Consider the following 23,462-nt stretch of genomic DNA (forward strand, 5'->3'; position numbering starts at 1 on the left):
TATAGCAGAGCATTATTATAACAAAAAGTGATATACAAGTTGCACTTCCTTACTAACATTTAGTATCTGAACAGTAGCACTATCCTACCATATGTATGGTTATAACTTACACCAGCTTCCTGTCTTAAAGTCTTATTTGTTAGTTAACCTTCAAATATCTGTAGTTCAGGCTAGGCAGAAAGGTTAAATAGGGATAGCCCTAAACTCCCACTGGTTTCTACCCTACAATGGAACAGAATCTGTCCATGAAGCTGCTTCCAAGTCTCTTGACTTCATTCTTGGATGGTAGGCATGACATAAACACCATCATATATAAAGCTGATGATTATCAAGCAAAAAGAAAATAAAATCATATTAAAGCCATAAGTAATTAGCCATTACTGGTTCGTGTGTGTGTGTATATATATATATATAGGCTTATGGATCCCTTAACTAGAGGGGATTACCCTGCAAGCATGAGGACTAATGTAAAAGATAGGTTGCCAACGTTCACTGAGAACGAGTCCCAGATGCTTAAAGGATCATTCAATTTCATTGGAATCAATTACGACACCAGTCTCTATGCCTACAGCAATCATCCTACCGCTGATGCGAACCCTAATTTTTACAGTGATCAGCATGCTATTCAAACAGGTATATATAATTAGGGAATTTTCATTTTACCCCCTAAGATATACTTGCTTTTGAAATTCCCTCCCCATATTTTTAAAATTGTTGAAATGATCCCCGGAGATAATGGAGCTATGATACTTAATTTTCTAATGTCAATGAATGAGATTGCATGTCTGCCGGTTGTCATTTCGCTCAGTGTTGGCGGTTGGTGGCTAAAAGGACGAGATTTTTTAAACTCTGGGGAGCATCGAATCTTGATGATCTTAAAACTCGAGGCTGATACTTCAAAATAAATAAATAATTGGGGAGCGACATGGTTTTCCCATATAATTCACATTTTGATAATTTGAGTCTGTGTTTTTTTACCTTGTAAAGTTTTGAAACAGGGAAAAGTGATGGAGTTCTCATTGGTCTGAAGGTAAGAACATTTTTATTTTAAACAATGTGGAATTGCCTTTTCTTTTGTCCTAATCTTGGACCGGTCGTCAAACATATTCAATCAAGAATTGGTGATTTAAGCCGGTCTGGTTCTATTAGGGGAGAGCACTACGTTGAATCGAATTTTCAACTGGCTCGATAGGAATTTCTTGACCGGCTCACAACAGGGTTTTTTCTTCAGTTCAATTAATTGAACTGGATTTTTTTTTTCTTTATAGTTTTTAGGCTGCTTCAGATTGGTTGCTCATCTATCCACTGGGATTGAAACAGCTCTTATTCCATGTAAAGACCAAATACAACAATCCAGTGGTGTATATTACTGATCTGGGATGTTGTGAGCGGATTCAGTAAAGATGTGACAGTTAAAGTTAAGGTAAGTTAGTAGTTTAGGTTAAAGGAAGGTAGTAGTCAGTGTGTCATTTTCAGTAGAACTTTGCTCCTCACCTAGCGAGAAGGCCTTTAGTACGAGGACAATCGGCCCTAGAGTCGGTCGGATCCTAGGGGCATAGTGTTTCATTCTTGGGTTAAGATATCCATCATACATCAAACTGGATTGAGAGAACACAACTTCCCATTCTCAGAATCCTTTAGTATAGGGACGCTTAGACTTAAAGCTGATCAAACTTAGGGAACTCAATAACAATACGTACACATTAAACTTGAACGGCCGTATGGCTAGACGGTCATATAAGACCCCTCCACCGATATCATGAATCTAGTATATAATTGGTCGACACAACATCTGGTTGAACTGGCAGACCCTTACTTATATGTCAATCCTTCTTCATACAATTGGTCGGTTATAATGTTGGTCAGATTTATAAGACTCAGCGTTCTTACCTACATAGAGTAAATATACAAGGTAACTCAATGTGGACTCGACTAGACTTTTAGATCTCAAGTCATCATTTCAAGGACAAGCCTCCCAACATATGGACAATCGGTTAAAAGTATTGATCGGATCTTTCAAGACTCAAACTCCCCATTCTTCAGAAGCATCCCTGCAATTGGCCAGTCGGTCATAGAATCGCCTAGGCGATGGCTTCAATATCATATCTCCAAGATCAAACAGTGTATATCTGAGTGGTATATGGGTCGGACATTCTTATGGGTCTCTGTTGCTTATGTATCAAGGTACAATATATAGTCGGTCGACTAGAGATTCAGCTGAGATATATATTCAGAGAATAATATTGTCAGAAAATCACAACAACCTATTAGGGAGTAACAATCATTTATTATTTTTCTATTGTAACATGGGCATTCAATGGAACTTTCTCTGAAGGTGACTTTACACTTTTCATCATCCAATACATAATGACAGCATATTCCTTCAACCGCCTCATTAATGGCGTAAGTTATAAAAGGGGTGCACATACGGATAATGGAAGATTCTTCGGATGGTGATTGTACACCTTCCAGGCTGTATATATTTCCTTACTCAACAATCTCTGACACTCGGCATTCTTTGTCACCTCATGATTGCGAAGATTATGAGAGATGATATATAAAGGGGTTCTCTTCGTTGGCGAAGTATGTTTACGCAGTGCGCTATATTTTACGCTCTGCTACACACATATATCTACTGTTCATCTCTTCATTTTTTGCTCGGTCAACATACTAACTTGAGCGTCGGAGGGCCTTTGTTAAAGACCCCTCCCTAGTTTTGGTGTTTACGTTTTGTTTGCACTTTTTTGTGTGCGCAAAGAGGAAGAAGAAGCTCCTTTTTCTTTCAAGTCAAAGTCTTCTTAGTCAACATCTGAACTACCTATCTAAAGTATCATCTTTTCAATTTTCAGACAGGATCAAATGAATTAAAAATGACAATTAATCTATTACTCGATCACATTTATAGGACAAAGATTGGTTCAAAATATAGCAAGTGTAACTAGTCTTCTTATATGAATATTTTGCTCCTTTCTTTAAAAGTTGGATTTATTATGATACAATTAAAAAAAATGACTAATCGGATCATGTAACATCGAATTTGGATGACTGATCTGGTCCTATAAAGGTTTTCTATCGACCGCTAGAATAAATCGGGAAGTGTTCGCGGCGGACGGCTCAGAAGTCCAACATTTCTTGGTTGTACGTCTCATTTAAAGGAAAATTTTCTATAAATGCACCATAATTATGAATCGAACCGTAAATATTTGGATGACAATTAGACAGACATGGAACAAAGCCTTGCATAAAACTCTAGAAGGGATACAATTGATTACACCGAAAAAAAATGGCTTCTTTTAGCTGCATTATTCACTCTCATCCACTTTGAATTGGGGTTTTCTAGTACTTTAGCTGTGGATGTTATTTGCAAGTATGAGCGTAGATGATTCTTTTGACGTCCCCAGGGCGTAGCACAACTGGGGGTGCATAGTTTCGTGGTCGAAAGGTTCAGGGTTCGATCCTCGGGGTGTCATTGCCTGGGGTTAGGGTCCCGACTATGTGTTTTCAGTTGTGTACCTGCATTTACCTTCCTCTATATCCGTGGGACCGGCTCTAGGGGGGTCGTTGATGTGGCGGTTCCACATTTTTGTAAATGATTCTTTTGACTATGCGTGTGCAAAAATTTGTCAATTTTTGGCAAATATATGAATTGGAGATTTAGGCACAAACCAGATCATGAGTTCTTAGAACCATCCATGATGCTGATCCAGATGCTGATCAATCAAATAGATAACATTTTCAGATGTACATAATCCTATGTTCTCGTTGTTCATAAGTTGGAGATCTTATATTTGCAAATCTAACTTTTCTTGCTTTAGTTTGTAGATTTCCAATTCCTTAATTACCATATTAAATAACATGACCACTATATACTTTCCTTATGTGCATGGGAGCCCATAAACTTTTCTTGCTTTAGTCTCCTCGGGGTGGTGCGATGGTTAAAACATGGGGTGTTGTCACATGAGGTCTTGGGGTCGAAACTCGGCGTGACCGAGCATAATCTCCCCCGTGTCTTGACCATTTACACTAATGGCTAGTAGCCACCCGTGATTTACCTTCTCCGTGTTGGTCTAGGGACGGATTGACGGGGACGTTAAGGGTGAGTGAATCACCTTTTACCACATGGGAGCCCATAAACTTCTCTTAGTAGCTATCTACAATTAAGACCAGAGAATCATGTTTAGTCCATAAAGACAAGTTTATGGATGCTTCGGAGCTATAGCTCTATAATTGGTAATCTTCACTTGATCTCCATGATCTTGCCCTTTTTCCTTAATTTGAATATCCTGAGGGCCGAAGGTTCCACACCCACTCACCAGGCAGTGAGTGCTCCCGTCCACAAAATGGCTCTCCAACTCTTCGATACCCAACCAAACAGCAACAGGCCACTCTATTGCACAACTACAATATAAATATGAAGGGTCGTGTCATGTATAATCTTGCATTTGTATAATTGTATCAGAGCTCTCTTGATTCTCCTGTAACAGCCATTGCGGTCGATGTTCATCCTCATAGTCATGCAGTAAAACTGAGCAAAATGAACTAGTCAGCAAAATATAACGGATTCTGCTTGAATCCAGTATCGTTGGGATTGCACCCTCGTCCGTCCTTTGCCTCGATATATTTCCAGTGAGTTCACTGTTGTTCAGGAGAAGGATAAAGGATCAGGTTCAAAAATTAGATATCCTTTAACCACTTCAATGTTGCCACTACAACGTGCTTATATGCTTGAACAGAGATGATAACGGAAAGGGGCCGGGAAATGATCACATAGGCTGTAAGTCATAGTTGGCCGGAGACAGCATCTTTAAGTTTATGGATCCCATTTCAATCACACTTTTGCTTTATCAGAGGGAGGGAAAATTTTGGTCTGGAGCTACCAACTTTATTGCAAGTGGGATGAGTTGTGGTCTCGCGGATTCTCTGACGCTCTCGTCGTGCTTGCCCTTTTCCTGAAGATAAAAGAGCGGGAATTGAAGCTGTCTAATCACGTAACCCATTCTTCGTCAACGATTCTGCTGCCAAAAAAGTCCAGATTACTGGTGTTCAATAGCCGTTTAGCCGATATATCTAGTGTTTATCTTGGCAAAGGAAAGAGGAAAAGATCTATCGCCCGTAATTGTCAATTACCACTTGCCGCTGTGCCCATCGATACCCACCAATCGATGCTTGTGCTTGTGGTCCTCCTCTTAACTTTTCTTGCTGTCCACGCTATCCAACATCGTCCATCGACGATTTGGGCGCCACTCTCCTTAAAGATAAGGACGTCTGGTCGGATTTCGTCGTTCTAAAAAACAAGAATCAATGGTAAGTTTGTGGAACCGAGGCATGCAAGTGGCCATGTGATCAAGTTGGTAGAAACTAGAAAGTGATTATATTCGTCTCTAGAATTTCTATTAATCGGTCAATCGAGAAGAGATAAATTATAATAGATGATTATTAACCTTTTAATAATAAATATATATGAGAAAAATATTTATCTCTACTATAGTAAGATTCGAATTTTAGATTTCAAGTTGACCATAAGGCATGCCGAGAGGACAAGTGGCCATGTGATCAAATTCGCGATTGCGTTGGTAAAAACCAGCGGGCGGCCGTTTCTGACCGAGTTATTGCTTCACAAAGAGACAAAATTGCAATTTCCCTCGTGCCGCCCACTGAAGAAGACCAGGAGGAAGCCACCCACGCAACTTACAAAAAAGCGACAAAAATGCTCTCGTATTCGTTCTTACATGCTAGAAAACAAAGCAAACAGCTTTGAATTGAATACCAGCACGCCAAATCAATAATGCACGTCGGTCAAACAATCGCAGTGATGAATATAGGCAGCAAAATTTGGATTTACTTGTACTGATAAAGGTTAGAATAGAACTTCCAGGAATTGTTACATCAAGCAATCCTAGTTACAGTCCTAAATGAGCTATAAATACAAGAAGTACATGTCAGAATTCGTCAGCTCAAGGCGTTTATTAATCCTACAGAATCCCTGGTCTGAGAGGAGCAAGCATGGTGATGCTTGAAAATTGCATCAAGCCATGGTTAGTAATGACCAATTGAATAAGTATCACATTCCCTCCGGTTTGGGGGCTGTACAATCTTGAAACTTTACTGGGACATCACCAGACTGGAAAGAGCCATTGGCGTACTGAAAAGGGGATCACTACCAATCTTGCAGTTCTCATGATCTACTGTCAATGACTTGGGCAGCACAAAGCTTCCACAGAGAATATGCTCCTCCAAGGCCTGATGGCTACTGCTGTTAGTCACACGATGTCGTTTCTTCAAAGCAGAAGCATCATTGAGATTCACTTCCCTTCGATGTTTCCTCTTCTTGGATGAACTCCATGTTAGCTTGAACTGGTAGTCCTTGGTCAGGTCTGGAATGCCAGCCTCCCAATCACTTGATGAACCCCCGCTAGCTGTGCCACCAGCCAATAAGCTATTGGTAACCATTTGCATCGTGAGGTTCCCTTTGAAGGAGGCAAGAAGACGTGAATCCTTGATACCAGACAGCAGAGAGTTGGCAATGTCGACCCTGTCTTCTATAGCATTCCACTTGTTACTGATCCAATCATGGGACTGCCGCAGCTGAGCTTCGCTGAAAGTAGAGGAACAATTTTCTCCTACACAACCGAAATTAGCAAATATGTCAAAGTTAGTTTTGAAAAACAAACAAACAAAAAGAACCAGTAACGTTACATATTCATGCCACTCTATTTACCTGGAAAGTATACATGCAGTCGCCCCATAGATTCTTCTCGTATAACAATACCTTCCCACCATCCATCATGCCACCACGCATCTACAATAGCACCAACATGGAAATGGCAAACTGATACACCCTGCAAAGGCTTTGGACGAACAATGGGCCTCTCACTATGAATCACGAGACTATCAGGTCCTGCAATTTTGGATAGTAGAATCCACTCCTGTAAGATGGAAAAAAAAGACGTTAGCATCGGATGCCAAGTCACAATGGTAACTAAAGAAAGAGGATCTGAGCATCTACCTCTAAATTGCCACTCTCATCAGGATCTTGAATATCTTGGTAACGGACCTTCACCTTGTCGCGGTGCCTCTTTATAATCACACATCGGAACCAGCAACCTCTTATTCCGCTGTCTTGTGAAAGTATTTCAACATGAGTCCCAGCATGAAACTGTTGCTGAAATTTGTGTTCGGATAATTCTTTTGTTGGCAATGCAGATTCAGAAAGGGTGTTAGCAGGGTTCCTTCCAGACTTGCTGCAAACAGGCCTTGTCTTATCTACGGAAGAAGTTTCTGCATCATGACCACTCTCGGCTTGCGAAAGGTGCTTCCTCTTGGAGCCACTTACAGAAACATCACTGCTTTTATGCTCAGAAAAACTAGAGTTTGGACGGCTTCTCTTTATTCGCAACTTAAAAGGCGACGTGAAGGACATAGAACGAACTATTTCCTGACTCCAGTAGCCTTGGAGCTGAGTTATGTTAAATGGTTTGATGTCATCATTATCGATCTGCCTGTGGCACATGAAAGGTCTCCAACTGGTGTGCCTTGCCTCATTCTGAAATTGTTCGAAATGCTGAGGGCTGAGGACTGCAGCCAACCCATCGATGCATTCAACACTGAAATCTTGAAGACAAAGAGAAAAGAAAATCTCTCTGTCATTAGCATCGGGAGGCAAAACAATACCAAGTTCATCAACTTCGTGAAACCATCGTACCACAACCATATTTTTGTTGCTCCGTGAGTCTTCATATAAATCATCCACATATCCAACGCGTCTCTTGTTCTCCTCCACCATAACAAAGATAAAATCATGGACCTACAGAAAGGCAATAGATGAATTCTAAAAACTAGAACGCCAAGATTATACTGATAGCAAAGATGAAAATGTAACTGTTCGTACCGAAATTGTAACTCCGTTCTTGCAGAAGGATCGATAATGCCTTTTCCTTTTTCTGCATAGCCACAGGGCACCTAGCCATTGAAATTCTCTTGAAGGATGCTTTCTTTTCTCTGAAGGAAACTGCATGAACAGCAGTAGCATCAAAGATGAGTGAAATTTGACTAAATAGGAACGCCAAAAAACAGAAGAAGAAGAAGAAGAAGAAAACCCAAGAATGATGTCTTCAGTACCTTAAAGTTTAGCATATCTGCAGTTTCATAATCCTCACCAACCCCAAACCTATCAGGAGAAGGAGAAGATACAGTGCCAATGGGATCTGCAAGAACAAGCGTGTCAGTTAGCCAAATTGTAGACAGCTCAAAATTCTAGGTTTAACAAAGAAAGCAAAAAGACGATGTCAGATAATGTCAAAGAACACACGATAAATATCTAGGCAGAAAGGAACTCCAAAGATAAACAGCAAAAAAATCAGATAAAATCACTTACAATTACGAGAACAGATTTCATAATCTACAAACCACAGAGAAAAAACAAATTCCATGGCAAATAAACAAAACTCGAAGATTCCTCCATGAACAAATTATGGAAAATAAAAATTTCGATGTTTAGGTTTCAGCTAGCGATGAAGGTAAAATAGGGATGAACTCACAATAGATCTGAGAATGAAGACAATTTTTTTTTCATAACAAACAAAGCAATAAAGAATTCAGAACCAGAATAGAGGTACGGAAGATGTAAAAGACGAAAGATTGCAGGAAATCGAATTATTTGAATTAAAATAGAACAATAAACTCTAATCAAGGAGCAGCAATTGAACGTAACGTCTGCTTTTGGAAACAGGATGGCGCTTGCCAGCTGCCAAAGAAAACATAAACCGAATAGCAAAAGCCCTTTCTCAAAGACATGAAAATAAACAAAACAAAACAAAACATTAGGAAAAACGAAAAGAACCATCAAATGTTCTCCTCGCGAAGAATAAAATACAGATCAGCAAATTAAATTCCTTCCTCAAAACCCGTTTTTTTTCGAAGTTTCTCCCCCAAATCCAACCTAAAAACGAAAACCATGGGACACATACCTGAGACGAGGGAAGATAACCAGTCGATGACCTCCCTCCTCGAGCGCCACTTGAACGAGACCGCCTCCGGCGGCGAGTTCAGCGACGACGACGACGAAGAGGGTGAGGGTTGTAGGAAATAGGGCCTGGCGATGAGAGATCTAACAAACTGATTCGGGACAACGTAAGACATGTGTCGCGAGCTCTTCTCCCGGCCCACCACCGCCAGATCCGCCCTGCCTCCGGCGCCCTTGAGGTAGTAGTGCACCACCCGGCGCCCCTTTCCGTTCGACACCACCACCTCCTGCCAGCTCGAATACCTCACCGCCTCCATCTCGCCAAAGCCTTCGTCGAAACCCTAGAAAATCGCCGCCCCCCTTTGCCTCTTCCACCCTCCGCGACCAGAACAAGATCAAGATGGCATTTTTAAATTCTTTTCCCTTGAGCTATATAGCGAGCTGAAATGACTGAGAGAGTCATCGGTTTTGAGGATCGACGGGGGAGATCTAAAGCACGAAAACTAATGCGGAAAATCCAAACGAATACGAAAAAAAGGAAGACCAATCTCAAGAAAAAACGAAGACCCTCGTATCTGAGAAACAATTACGGAAACGCCACCGTCATCAGATGTCCAGCTTGACAAACGCGTTGCTTACGTCATAAACGCGTCCTTTGACTCGATTTTTGCTCGATGTATGAAACGTGGCGTGTTTTGTGCCGCTTGAATAACCCGAGCGTGTCGGAGATGATCCGAACGAGGACAGGCTCTGCCTATTGTTTATGTTAAAATGTGTATTTTAAAAAAAAAAACTTTAATATTGTTTTAGCTAAAATTATTAAATATTTTTCATTTGAATTAAATAACTTAAAATTTTAACTTGGTTCAAACTGATTAAATATTATTAAAACTGCTATAACATAAATGATTAGATAAAATTATTTAAAACGGTTTTAATTAAAACTTATTAAATAGCTGGATTACAATGGATCAGATTATATTGCGGTCAAAATGATAAGAAGTGGGTGTCGTGTTAAACTTATCAAAGACCTTTTTTTATGGGTCAAAATAATAAATTTAAACTTTTTTTTTACTTGTTTAATTCTAATCAAAACATGCAAAATTACACCAATTTTACACTCTATACAACATTTTAATAAATAGGCGATGAATTATACTGACATTGTAAGAGAGATAGTGGCTAGGATATCTATACATGAATATATGCTCAACTTTATTATTCTACACCCTTTTTACTATAATATTTTTATTATTCTTTATATCATCGAAAATTAATTTGAGAAGGCTAATGTCTGAAATTCTTTTTTAACTCGTTACTAACCCCTCTTATGTTGTAAAATCATATGAAGTCTTCGTCCTGTCAATTTTCGAATTACATCTTTAGTTTATCATCTTGTTTTCTTTCGGACATGATGAAATATTATTAATTTCGGATATTTAATTTTATAATTTCAAAAATACATAACACATCTTGTTTTCTTTCGGACATGATGAAATACTATTAATTTCAGATATTTAATTTTATAATTTCAAAAATACATAACACATTCTCCTTTATATACCATTTTTTTTCATGAAATAATCATTAGTGTTTGAGTGCATGCGTCTCCCATTCTTTTGCATAAGGATTTGCAAATTTTTAAAGTTTACTATTCTTAATCGACATGAAGAAAAGATTTCAAACGGTCAAAATTAATGGATAGATGTTAAAAAAATTTAATCAAAATTAATAGTCTTAAAAATCTTTTTAACGTTACCATTAAATCTAAATTTGATAACATAAATTGAAAATTAAATTTTTAAAAAATTTACTACAAACTCATTATAATATTTAAGATTAACGATACTCATTAATCAACATTACCAAAACATTACCAATAAATTCATATAGCTCCACTAGTTCTAAAAAATATCAAATATTTAAATTTTTAAATAATATATGATACGGAATACGGATTATGACGAATAGATCTTGAAGATGACGTGTTAGTCAAAACCAAGGTGATGTGGAGGTCAAAATCAGGATACGGGAGGATTTCGCACTTGGTTCTATAGATCACCCAGCCTATAAGTTCTCGGATCTTGCTCGTGCGACCCTATAACAGAACGCCCAGATAAGGATGACTAGCAACGAACCCGGTCGAATATGATGACACTAGAGTTTTACTCTGAAACTAAAGAGATAGTGCACTTGGTAGCTAAAATGGTCAGCCAAGTTACAAGGAATTCAGCAGAATAAAAGACCGCCCGAGCTCTAGATACTTAGGCCTTTTAGAAACTCTTTATCCTTGCATAGCCGGATCAGAGGTTGGTTGGACTCGAGGTACATAAGGCTCTCTCTACAGGCCCGGTCAGGCAAAGGCCGATCGGGTCGAGCACCCCTAGCTTTAAAAAGCTCTTAATATATGATCGATCAAATAAAGGCCGATTAAACATAAGACTCTCTGTGTACGCTCGTCCGGGTAAAGATCGGGTGGGCTTTGCAATAGTTAGCCTCATAAAACTCTTAATATACGATCAGCCAAATAGAGGTCGGTCGAACATAAGGCTCTTTGTGTACGCTCGGTCAAATAAAGATCGGGTGGGCTTCACAACACTTAGCCTCATAAAACTCTTAATATACGATCGGTCAGATAGAGGTCAGTCGAACATAATCCTCTCTGTGTACGCTTGGTCAGGTAAAGATCGGGTGGGCTTAGCAACACTTAGCCTCATAAAACTCTTAATATATTATCGGTCGGATGAAATCTGAACGAATATAAGTCTTTTATATACACACCCGACCGGGCGAAGATCAGTCGGGTTGAGCACCCTTAACCTCATAAAGCTCCCAATATTCGCTAGGTTAGATAAAGGTCAGACGATCATAAGGCTTATTATGTAAGCCCGGCTGGGAAAGGGTCGGTTAGGCCTAAAGCCCTTAACCTCATGAATAGCTCCTAATATTCGCTCGGTTGGGTAAAAGTCGAACAATCATAAGGCTTCTTGTGTACACTTGGTCGGTTAAAGGCCAACCGAGCCCAAAGCCCTTAGCCTCATGAATAGCTCCTAATATTCACTCGGCTGGGTAAAGACCAGACGATCATAAGGCTTCTTGTGTACGCTCGGTTGGTTAAAGATCGATTGGGCTCAAGGACACGTGGCTTCATAAAGTTCTCAATACACGCTCGAGTGGGCGAAAGCTCGACAAGGCTTGAAACTACCTTTCCTCAGGAGATTTCCCATTAACGTTTGGCCATATAAGGGTGTTGGAGCAATCCCAATGGTCCGTGCGACCATGTATTTTGATGTTTGGGCAAAGGGTTTAAGTTATGATTACCCTCGTTATTTGATATGTGTATGTGAGTGTGCAGGTTTATAGGATACACATACGACTCAGCTTGATGGCTTCAGGTCTGGTGAAAGATGAAGCATCCGAGGGACCGTGGACAAGGCAGCAAGGACAAAAGCCGAGGGAAGCACACTTCGAGGCATATGCGAAGGATGACATTAAGACAAGCCGTGGGCTTGAACGCATCCGAAGCCCGAGAGCCAGAGGAAAAAGGCTTGAAGGCAAGAGCCAAGAGAAGCGACTTCGAGGCATACATGAAGGATGGTATTGGAACGAGCCGCGGGCTTGGATGCATCCGAGGGACGAGAGCCAAAGGAAATAAGCTTGAACGCAAAAGGTCAAAGCTACGAAGAAGAGTCAAATGAGTCGTGAGGATCCAAGTGCTAAGAGAAATGTACTCGAGATGAGGAACCCTAAGTTGTAACACCCGAAAATTCTCAAATTGATTTTAGAAATATTCTATTATTTTTCTGAAATTTTAGAATATTTTTCTGGAATTTTTAGAATAGCCGAAGTAGCAAAAATAAATGAAAACATAAAACAACTTAAGCGGGAATCGAACCCGAGACCTATGGACTCTATGTCATATAGGGTGATTCTAGTAACCAAGGGGCCCCAGCAGGGATGTGCTGAAAGAAGAGGAGAATAATTCTATTTAATATTTAGTTGGGTGGTATAAATCACTTAATATAAATAGGAAATTAAGAGAGAAGTTATTATTTTCCAATAAGCAATTCTTCTTTTTCCTCAACCTCACTCGCCGACCCTCTCTTCTCCCTCACCTCTCGGCGCCAAGCTCAAGGAGACCTAGGGTTTCATCCCTAGGGCCGTAGGAGCACATTCCGGCGACGACTCCGGCACAAGGACGCTCCCCTCGGCGAGAGGAAAGTATAGAAGTAAGAGGATCGTCGAGAAGACCTTCTTCTCCGGAAAACTAGCGATCAGATTCGTAAGAAAATTAGCGCAGGATGTAAGTAACCCCTCACCTGCAGTATAAGTAGTTAATTGTGGGTTTTTCATACCTTAGTTCGCATTTATGTTCTCAGTTTAGCCATATGCAGAATTAGAGCACACCAGGTGCTCGACAAAATGACTAGTTTAGTTAAATGCTACAGTAGGCATTTTAACAGCTCGGATAAATGCCCTAGATGTATTTTTAAATAGCATACATAGCCTTGCTTCAGTTTATATGGGACTACGGTCTAATGGGTGGACTCCCATAGTCGCCTCTAGGTTCAGATAACCTAGCTCTAGGTTCAGATAACCTAGATAAAAAGCAAGATATGATAAATCAGTATAAACAGTATTTTACTTTATTAGTGGCACTGTATTGGACCTCAGTTGTCCTTGGGTTGGGCTCCCACAGTCGTTCCTAAGTTTAGATAACCTAGTAAACCCTACTAAATTCGGGTCTTGCAACCCCGGGTCTAGTTAGGGATACGCGCATAGCAAGTACAGTCGCCGGGCCCATCAGCAGCATGATTAGTATTTTTATCTATGTATGAAAATAGTTTTCAAACTTCACAAATTAGATATGTGAATCCAGCTTAGCTCCAGTTTAGTTTGCTCAATGTTATAACAAATAGCTTAGCTCATGTATCGATTTAGTAAGCTTGTTGATACAACCAAGAGCTATGTTTAGTAGTTGATTGCCATGTTTCAGTATTCTAGTATTATTCTCATCATGTATATCAGCATAGCATCTTTTAAAAGAAAGCATGATTTCTTCGAATGCATGTTTTTGTGAGGTAGATGGTTTCTTACTAAGCTCCCAAACTTATAGTTTCATTTTCCTTACACTGCAGATAAAGGCAAAGGAAAGATGGATTAGCGGAGGCTGGAGGTCAATGTGATCAAGATGTGTGTGGAAGAGGAACTTGGAATAAAGATCTTTGGGAATTAGCAAAGTTAAACTTCAATATTTTCTTATGTTATTACCTTTCTGCACTTTTAGGATGATAAGTATCAGAAATGGTGAACTTAAGTATTATGTCATGCTTCGACTGCTAATTGCCTTACTAATAGATAGTAAATGTGAGTAATGATATGCCTAGTAGTGATATTATGCTCTTAGTTTAGTTCTGAAGGGTCCTGTACGAGTTCGGGTGAGATTTCTGCAGAAATCAACAACCCAATCGATCAGTTGATCGATTGAGCAGTCCTCAATCGATCAGCCGATCGATTGGAGGAAGTCCCCGCGTACAGAACACTATGGGATCGATCAGCTGATCGATTGAGGAATCCTCAATCGATTAGCCGATCGATTGGGAAGTGATCTGTCGCAAACAGAAAGCTGATGAATCGATCAGTTGATCGATCGGCCATGGGTCGATCAGCCGATCGATCGGGAAATTTGCTCCCGCGAACGGAGAGCTTCTGAATCGATCATTGGATCGATTGTTCATCCTGGATCGATCAGCCGATCGATTCAGAATTGACCCCGTGCACAGTAGCACGTTGAATCGATCATTGGATCGATTGGCCAAACTGGATCGATCAGTCGATCGATCCAGAAATTCTTCCGTGCACAGTAGCATGCTGAATCGATCAATGGATCGATCAGACAACTCCAATCGATCAGCCGATCGATTGGAGTGTCTGATTTCAGCTGGAAGGGTCTCATTTCAGTTTTTGAACAAATAAAAAGTTTAGGTTCTCTTCCTTAGTATATGTACAACTTCAGAACTGTATAGTGGATAGCAGAGAGTTTTGATTAGTACAGTTTTTCCGCAACTTTATAGTTTAGCATAGCATAATGTGACAGTCTGGCCTAGCAGCCTAGTTCAGTAGGAGGCGGGGTCGTTACATAAGTATAGGGTTGTATCAGTCGACTGGTACTGGGATTAGTCGACTGGTGGTGAGCACAGAGAGGTTATGTGCCCGAAATGGCTGAGATCAGTCTACTGGTCCATGGACCACTCGACTGGTAGAAAAGTTGTTAGGTTGGCACTAGTCAATTGGTGCAAGGACCAGTTGATTGGTAACGGTAAAACAACAGGGTTGTTTTCTTCCAAGCTCTATAAGAAGGAGCTTGGGATGACCGACCAAGGTGACGAAATTAGACTTAGTTAAAGTGTAATTAGTAGTCTACTAGTTCTCAAGTGCTTGTGTAATCCAAGAGATCTTGGTTGGAGTTATGGTGAGGTTTCTCCACCCACAAGGAGACTTGAGATAGTCGGAGTTTGTTGGGGGCTAATCCACCGATTGATAGGGATCACTCACCTTACAGACAACCATGGAGTATGAGCCCTAATCTCCGAACCACGTTACATCGACGTGTATTGGTTTATATTTTTTCTTTGTCTTTAACTTTCATATTTGTGTTTGTATTATTGTATTTTCGCTTGCGCACTAACAAATATATAGGAAGTGAATAGTTGGGGGCACGCCTATTCAACCCCCTTCTAGCCGGCCGCAAGATCCCTATCAATTGATATTAGAGCGAGGTCTCCCTCCGTCGGACTAACCGCCAAGGAGACTAAGAAGATGACCGGCTTGATAGAACCGTTGAAGTATGAAGGAGGAAGCTTATGAGACATCACCTTTTGGATGGTGAAAATAAAGAACTTCTTCGAAACAGATTGGGACACAATGATGTCGTGAGGAATCATTTGAAGTCCCGAAAGACAAGAAAGGGAAGAAACTCCGACCGCGATATTGGACAGAAGAGTAAACATCACGGTCAAAGGCAAACGAAAAGGTAATATCAATGTTGATTAAAATTTTACCTTCTAACATGCTAAGTCAAATAAATGAATACAAGAACACCCACGATTTGTGGAGTAAGGTAAAGATGGTTCTAGGATAAGAACTCATGCCTACACAAGAAGAAAATGATGAAGTGGCTCAAGTTGAGGAGGAGCCAACGGAAGTTGAGTCATGCTCAACATCCGAGGAGGAGAAGGAAGATGAGACATCATCTGTTGGTTGCTACTCGGAAAACCTAGAGGTTCCAATGTACAAAAATTTTGTACAAAGGTCTGAACCTTTTCCTAGCTACCATGTGTTCTTTTAAATTAAATTTTGGATCGCCTGCGGAACTTAACACGTTTGATCCAAAACTTAATCTATTCGTTCTTTTAGGTTTTGACTTGGGTCTCCTGCGGAACTTAACACGTTCGACCCAAATCACCTTAAGTTATTAATTCCATTAAATATTAATTTCCATAATCGGTTCCCAGTACTGACGTGGCGAGGCACATGGCCTTCTTGGATATGGGAGCAACCACCACCGACTAGACAAAACCTTTTATAGAAAGCTAATATTTAATTTCCTAAAATGACTTTAGGTTAACCGAAAAGAACAATCAAATCACAAGGAAAAGAAAAAACAAAAGAACACAACATCGAAAAACATATTCGAAATTCTAGAATCGTAAACCTCTTGTATTTGGTATTATTTCCAAAAATAACTAGTATGATGCAGAAAGAAAAATTACTAGTTATACCTTTTAGAAAGATCTCTTGATCTTCTACCGTATTCCTCTTCTAACCTCGGACGTTGTGTGAGCAACGATCTTCCAAGATAAGAAACCACCAACCACCTTCTTCTCCTCCTAGCTAGGTTCGGCCACAAAAAGCTTAACCAAGGATGAAGAACAAAATACCAACCAAGCTCCAAGAGATGCTAGCTTTCTCTCCTTCTTCTTCTTCTTCTTCTCCAAGTAGTATCCGGCCGCCACAAGAGCTCCAAGCCTTTGAGAGTTTCGGCCACCACAAAGAGGGAGAGAGGAAGAGGATGGCCGGCCACTCCAAGGAATAAAAGAGGGAGAGAAATAATAGAGGTTGTGTCTTGTGAAGGCACCCTCACCCCTTCTTTTATATTCCTTGGCCTAGGCAAATTAGGAAATTTAATTACAATAAAATTTCCTTAATTTCCTTGACATGATTTAATTGAGAAAAATAAAATAAAATTTCCCAATTTAATCTCTAATGGCCGGCCACATTAAAAGAGATAAATTAGACAAGTTTTAATCAACAATTAAAACTTCCTAATTTGTTTCCGGAAATTTTTAAAATTAAAATTTCTCTTTAAAAATCTCTTCATGGTTGATAAAAGGAAATTTCTATAATTTTAATTTTACAACATGTGAATAATTTTTAAAGAGAAAATAAAATATCTCACCAATCTACAAATAAGGAAAGAGATCTAATCTCTTTCTTTAATCTTTTGTAGATCTTTTACAAGAGAGATATTTTAATTTTAATTCTCTTTAATAAATTATATCTCCCACATAATAAAAATTAAAATTAAAATCCCTTTTTAAATTAATATGGCCGACCCCTCTAGCTTGGGTTCAAGCTAGGGTCGGCCACCCCAATTTATACCTAGGCCGACCCTAGCTTGGTTCCCAAGCTAGCTTGGCCGTCCCCCTATTAGTGGGTATAGAAGGTGGGTATAGGTGGGTATAGTACTCTATAAATAAGAGGCTACGATAGGGACCGAGAGGAGGAATTGGTTTTGGTCTCCCGATAAAATTAAGCATCCCGTGTTCGCCCCGAACACACAACTTAATTTTATCAATAATAATTCATTCCACTAGAGAACTATTATTGAACTACCGCACCAATCCCAAATTACATTTTTGGGCTCCTTCTTATTATGAGTGTGTTAGTCTCCCTGTGTTTAAGATATCGAATGTCCACTAATTAAGTGAGTTACTGACAACTCATTTAATTAATATCTTAGTCCAAGAGTAGTACCACTCAACTTTATCGTCATGTTGGATTAAGTCCACCTGCAGGGTTTAACATGACAATCCTTATGAGCTCCTCTTGAGGACATTATCAACCTAGTATCTCTAGGGCACAGTTTCCTTCTATAATCAACAACACACACTATAAGTGATACCATTTCCCAATTTATCGGGCTTATTGATTCATCGAACTAAATCTCACCCATTGATAAATTAAAGAAATAAATATCAAATATATGTGCTTGTTATTATATTAGGATTAAGAGCACACACTTCCATAATAACCGAGGTCTTTGTTTCTTTATAAAGTCAGTATAAAAGAAACGACCTCAAATGATCCTACTCAATACACTCTGAGTGTACTAGTGTAATTATACAGTCAAGATAAACTGATACCTAATTACACTATGACCTTTTAATGGTTTGTTCCTTTCCATTTTGGTCGTGAGCTACTGTTTATAATTTATAAGGTACTGATAACATTATCTTCTGCATGTGACACCACATACTATGTTATCTACAATATAAATTAATTGAACAACTACAACTAAATGTAGACAATTTGACCAAATATGATTCTTTATTCATAATGAATGTTTACAAAACTTAGGCTTTCAGTATACACTCCAACAATCTCCCACTTATACTAATGACTAAGCTGTCATATCTTCTACCATACATCTGATTCTCTTTCCCTCCACATGCCGATCAAAAGCTTTCGCCGGAAGGGCCTTAGTGAAAGGATCTGCAAGGTTATCTGCTGATGCAATCTTGGCGATGACAACTTCTCCTCGCTTCACGATATCTCGTATCAGGTGGTACTTGCGCTCTATATGTTTACTTGCCTTATGAGCTCGTGGCTCCTTCGAGTTTGCAACTGCACCGCTATTATCACAATAAATTGTGATAATTTTGGGCAAACCAGGAATCACATCTAAGTCCATTAGAAAGTTCCTGAGCCATACTGCTTCTTTAGCTGCCTCAGAGGCTGCTACATACTCAGCTTCCATGGTTGAGTCCGATACGCATTTCTGCTTAACACTCCTCCATGAAATGGCTCCACCTCCTAAAGTAAACACATAGCCTGATGTAGACTTACTATTGTCCCTATCTGATTGGAAATCTGAATCCGTGTAGCAAATCGTCTGCTTGGTAAATTAGCATATAATCTCTAGTCCTTCTCAGGTACTTTAATATATGCTTTACCGCAGTCCAATGTCCTTGTCCAGGGTTACTCTGATATCTGCTGACCATGCCCACGGCAAAACAAATATCAGGTCTCGTACATAGCATTGCATACATAAGGCTTCCTACAGCCGAGGCATAAGGAACTGCTTTCATGTCTTCTATCTCCTTTGATATCTTAGGAGACATCTCTTTAGATAGTGTTATTCCATGCCTAAAAGGTAAGAAACCTTTCTTGGAATTCTGCATGCTAAAACGAGCAAGGATTGTATTTATATATGAAGTTTGGGACAGACACAACATTCTTTTCTTGCGATCCCTTATTACTTTGATCCCAAGAATGTGTGCACACTCTCCTAAGTCCTTCATATCAAATTGTTTGGACAACCATACACTTACGTCTGATAATACTTTGACATTGTTGCCAATTAACAAAATATCATCTACGTATAGTACAAGAAATACCACCACGTTTCCGTTACACTTCTTATATACACAAGACTCATCCGGACTTTGAATAAATCCATATGACTGGATTACTTCATTAAACTGAATGTTCCAAGATTTTGAAGCTTGCTTCAGTCCATAAATGGATCGATTGAGCTTACACACTAGATGCTCTTTGCCCTTTTCAATGAACCCTTCTGGTTGCTTCATATGGATATTCTCTTCAAGACTTCCATTAAGGAAAGCTGTCTTGACATCCATTTGCCAAATCTCATAATCCATATGAGCAGCAATGGATAAGAGTATCCGGATAGACTTAAGCATGGCTACCGGTGAAAAAGTTTCCTCATAATCGATTCCCTCTTTCTGAGTGTACCCTTTCGCAACAAGCCTAGCTTTGAAGGTTTCTACCTTCCCGTCTGTCCCTCTTTTCCTTTTGTAGATCCACTTACATCCAACAGCTTTTACACCATCAGGTGATTCTACAAGCTCCCAGACCTTATTAGAGTACATAGACTCTATTTCAGAATTCATCGCCTTTTGCCAAGATGCTGCATCTATATCTTGGAGTGCTTCGTCATATGTTCATGGATCAGGTTCATGTTTACCCGGGATCAAGTCCGAAGACTCTCCCAAAAACATGAATCTTTCAGGCTGCCTTACAACCCTCCCACTACGACGAGGCACTGTTTGTGGTTGTGTATCATGTGTGACACGTGTTGCAGTCTCTTATGGTACTTCATCTTGTACTGTTGGTACTGAAGTAGACGTGTCCTCTCTAAGTTCTTCTAAAACAACTTTGCTACTAGGCTTGTGATCCATTATATAGTCTTCTTCTAAAAACTGGGCATTGGTGCTAACAATGACCTTCTGGTCTTTAGGACTATAAAATAAACCACCTTTCGTTCCTTTGGGATATCCTACAAACACGCCAACTTCTGTACGAGATTCTAACTTATCAGCATCTAGTTTCAACACATGTGCTGGACTACCCCAAATCTGAATATGTCTTAGACTGAGTTTTCGCCCATTCCACAATTCTATGGGAGTAGAAGAAACTGATTTAGAAGGTACTAAGTTCAGAACGTATACTGCTGTTTCTAGAGCATATCTCCAAAACGAATTTGGTAATTCTGAATAACTCATCATCGATCTAACCATCTCCATAAGAGTCATGTTCCTTCGTTCTGCTACACCATTCTATTGAGGTGTTCCAGGTGCAGACAATTGGGATTGAATCCCGGCCTCTGATAAGTAATTCCTAAACTCTCCTAAGAGGTATTCGCCACCACGATCAGATCGTAGTGTCTTGATACTTTTACCTAGTCGTTTCTCCACATCAGCCTTGTATTCTTTGAACTTATCAAAGCACTCGGACTTGCGGCGCATTAGGTAAATGTATCCGTATCTTGAATAATCGTCTATAAAAGAGACAAAATATTCAAAACCACCCCTTGCCTGGACAGACATAGGACCACACAAATCAGAATGAACCAATTCTAACACTTCTTTGGCTCTATACCCCTTGGCCTTGAACGGTCTCTTGGTCATTTTACCTTCTAAGCAAGATTCACAAGTTGAAAAATTTTCCAACTCTAATGAACTCAAAAGTCCATCGGCTATAAGCCTCTGAATCCTACTTAAGTTAATATGACCAAGCCTTAGATGCCAAAGATATGCTTGGTTCATTTCCGAAGGTTCTTTTCTCTTATTAGAGTTAGAAGATGAGTTATAAATTTCCATGTTTTGCTTTGTGGAAGAAATTGAATTTAAAGTATACAAATTGCCAACTAATGCACCAGAACAGATAATCACTTTATTTCTTTTAATAACTACATCGTTACTGAAAGAAACTGAATATCCATCTAAGAACAGTTTAGAAACTGAAATTAAATTCTTTCTAAAACTGGATACATAAAGACAATTTCTTAAAACCAAATTTCTATTTCTATTAAAAGATAAGTAGACGTCTCCCACTGCAACAGTCGCCACCTTAGTAGCATTGCCCATGTAGACGGTAATCTCTCCTTCAGTTAGTCGTCGGGCTTCCTGGAACCCCTGCAGGGAATTGCAGACATGATCAGTGGCTCCCGTATCTACACACCAGGTGCTGGTAGATAACACCGCTAAACATGTTTCAACAACTAGAGCATGAGATATACCTTTGTTGTTCTGATTCCTATGAGGACAGTCCGCCTTCCAATGCCCTGACTGCTTGCAGATGAAGCACTTGCCCTTCGGCTTCTTCACTCCAGCTTTAAATCCTGTACTCTGAGATTTATTCACTTTCTTTGCTGAGCCAGCTTGTTTCTTCTTCTTCTTTCCTCTCGGTTTAGAAGTAGAACCATTTTCAGCATAGTGAATTTGAGAATTGTGACGAAATAATCCTTCTGCCGCTTGAAGTTCTATCAGTAGTTCCCCTAATGAATAAATCCTCTTATTCATATTATAGTTCAGGCGGAACTGCTCAAAACTTCTAGGTAGCGTTTGGAGGATCATATCGATCTGGGTTTCCCCATCAATTTCTCCTCCAAGGATCTGTATCTCGTTCAGATAAGCCATCATCTTTAGGATATGATCCCTCACAGGAGTACCCTCTTGCATGGTGGCTGTCATTATCTTTCTCATGGCTTCTTGTCTAGAAGTCCTATCCTGATGACCAAAGAGTTCATTGAGATTGTTCATAATATAATAAGTTGTTGGTAAGTCTTGATGCTGATGTTGCAATACATTTGACACTGAAGCCAAAATGTAACACCGCGCCATCTCATCTGCTTTTACCCATTTCCTATGATATTCAATCTCCTCTTGGGTAGATTCACCAGTAGGTGCTTCAGGGCAAGACTCAGTCAGTACAAATTTATAGCTTTCAGCAGTAAGAACAATGTCCAGGTTCCTTTTCCAATCTATGTAATTAGGTCCAGTAAGTCTATTCTGTTGAAGTATGATGGACAGTGGATTGAAAGTCATCCTAAGAATCACAAATAACTTTTGGTCAAAACTCTAAATTTAGAATAATATTGATTCCTCAAACAATACTATTTTAAATTAACCAACACCTCAAAACACCGTGAATTTTGTATGTCACGTTAGTGTGGACGTATACAAATTCAACATTTGTAAAAGAAGAGTTTTATCCCATTAATTTTATTATCTTGTCAACCTAACTTTTTGACAAATAAAATTAATAGTTGGTGTCTTTTGGTCACACAAATAATAGCAGTGACTCCGATGGGGAGGATACTATTAGATGTGTCTAAGTGTATACCATTACTTGACACTAAGTTCATTAATAAGATTATGCCCCTTCCGTTGGGGAAGATCACACGCTTTTAATTAACTTCCTATAGTCATCCAAAAATGGAAGTCTGTTCTAGTGATCCACAAACAAGCTCATCCGTTATGGAGGAAGGCACTCAGAGCCAACACGCAAGCTTGTTTGCATCACTTACAAACCAGTAATGGAGACCATAGGATTTATTTAAAAATCCCTCTCCCACTTAGTTATTTATAAATGAGGAATTTTAACTATGCTAGCCTACTAAACATGTAAACTAACATAAACACACAGCATAATATAAAAGCAATAAATAGAAAATCTAATTTTCAACTATTATGACTTTTATCTCTAGTTGTCCTCCGTGTGTTGTCATCCCAAGCTGCTGCCATATTTGGCCACTGCCACCGGGGGTAGCTGTCGCATCCATCTTGCTCCTAGTTCCGCTGCGCCTCTGGTCCTTAGAAGGTTCCACGCTTTGCAAGATTCGATCCGCGACATAAATAGATTTTTACATTTTTGATCCTATATTCCATAAAAGGAATGTACATGTATCTAGATC

At 39.5% G+C, this 23,462-nt stretch overlaps 1 protein-coding gene across 1 annotated transcript; it reads right to left on the bottom strand.

The window, feature by feature from the left end:
• Positions 1 to 5,819: 5,819 nt before the first annotated feature.
• On the bottom strand, positions 5,820 to 9,365 carry LOC122038271. Its single transcript, XM_042597924.1, has 6 exons — positions 8,967 to 9,365; positions 8,119 to 8,204; positions 7,889 to 8,008; positions 7,007 to 7,804; positions 6,719 to 6,926; positions 5,820 to 6,620 (listed from the first exon to the last, which is right to left on the bottom strand). Exons 1-6 carry the CDS (start codon positions 9,277 to 9,279, stop codon positions 6,103 to 6,105), a joined length of 2,043 nt encoding a protein of 680 aa, XP_042453858.1. The 5' UTR covers positions 9,280 to 9,365; the 3' UTR covers positions 5,820 to 6,102.
• Positions 9,366 to 23,462: the final 14,097 nt, after the last annotated feature.

Source organism: Zingiber officinale, chromosome 1A (genome assembly GCF_018446385.1).
Source record: "Zingiber officinale cultivar Zhangliang chromosome 1A, Zo_v1.1, whole genome shotgun sequence".
In the NCBI taxonomy this organism is placed as follows: Eukaryota; Viridiplantae; Streptophyta; class Magnoliopsida; order Zingiberales; family Zingiberaceae; genus Zingiber; species Zingiber officinale.

Bases quoted from the DNA above. Each gene is read 5' to 3' on its own strand.
- LOC122038271 (XM_042597924.1), bottom strand. From the start codon at position 9,279: ATGGAGGCGGTGAGGTATTCGAGCTGGCAGGAGGTGGTGGTGTCGAAC. The intron at 8,205-8,966 runs GTATGTGTCCCA...TTGTTCTTGCAG, and splicing joins GTTATCTTCCCTCGTCTCAG to ATCCCATTGGCACTGTATCT. The intron at 6,621-6,718 runs GTAAATAGAGTG...TCGGTTGTGTAG, and splicing joins ACTGCATGTATACTTTCCAG to GAGAAAATTGTTCCTCTACT.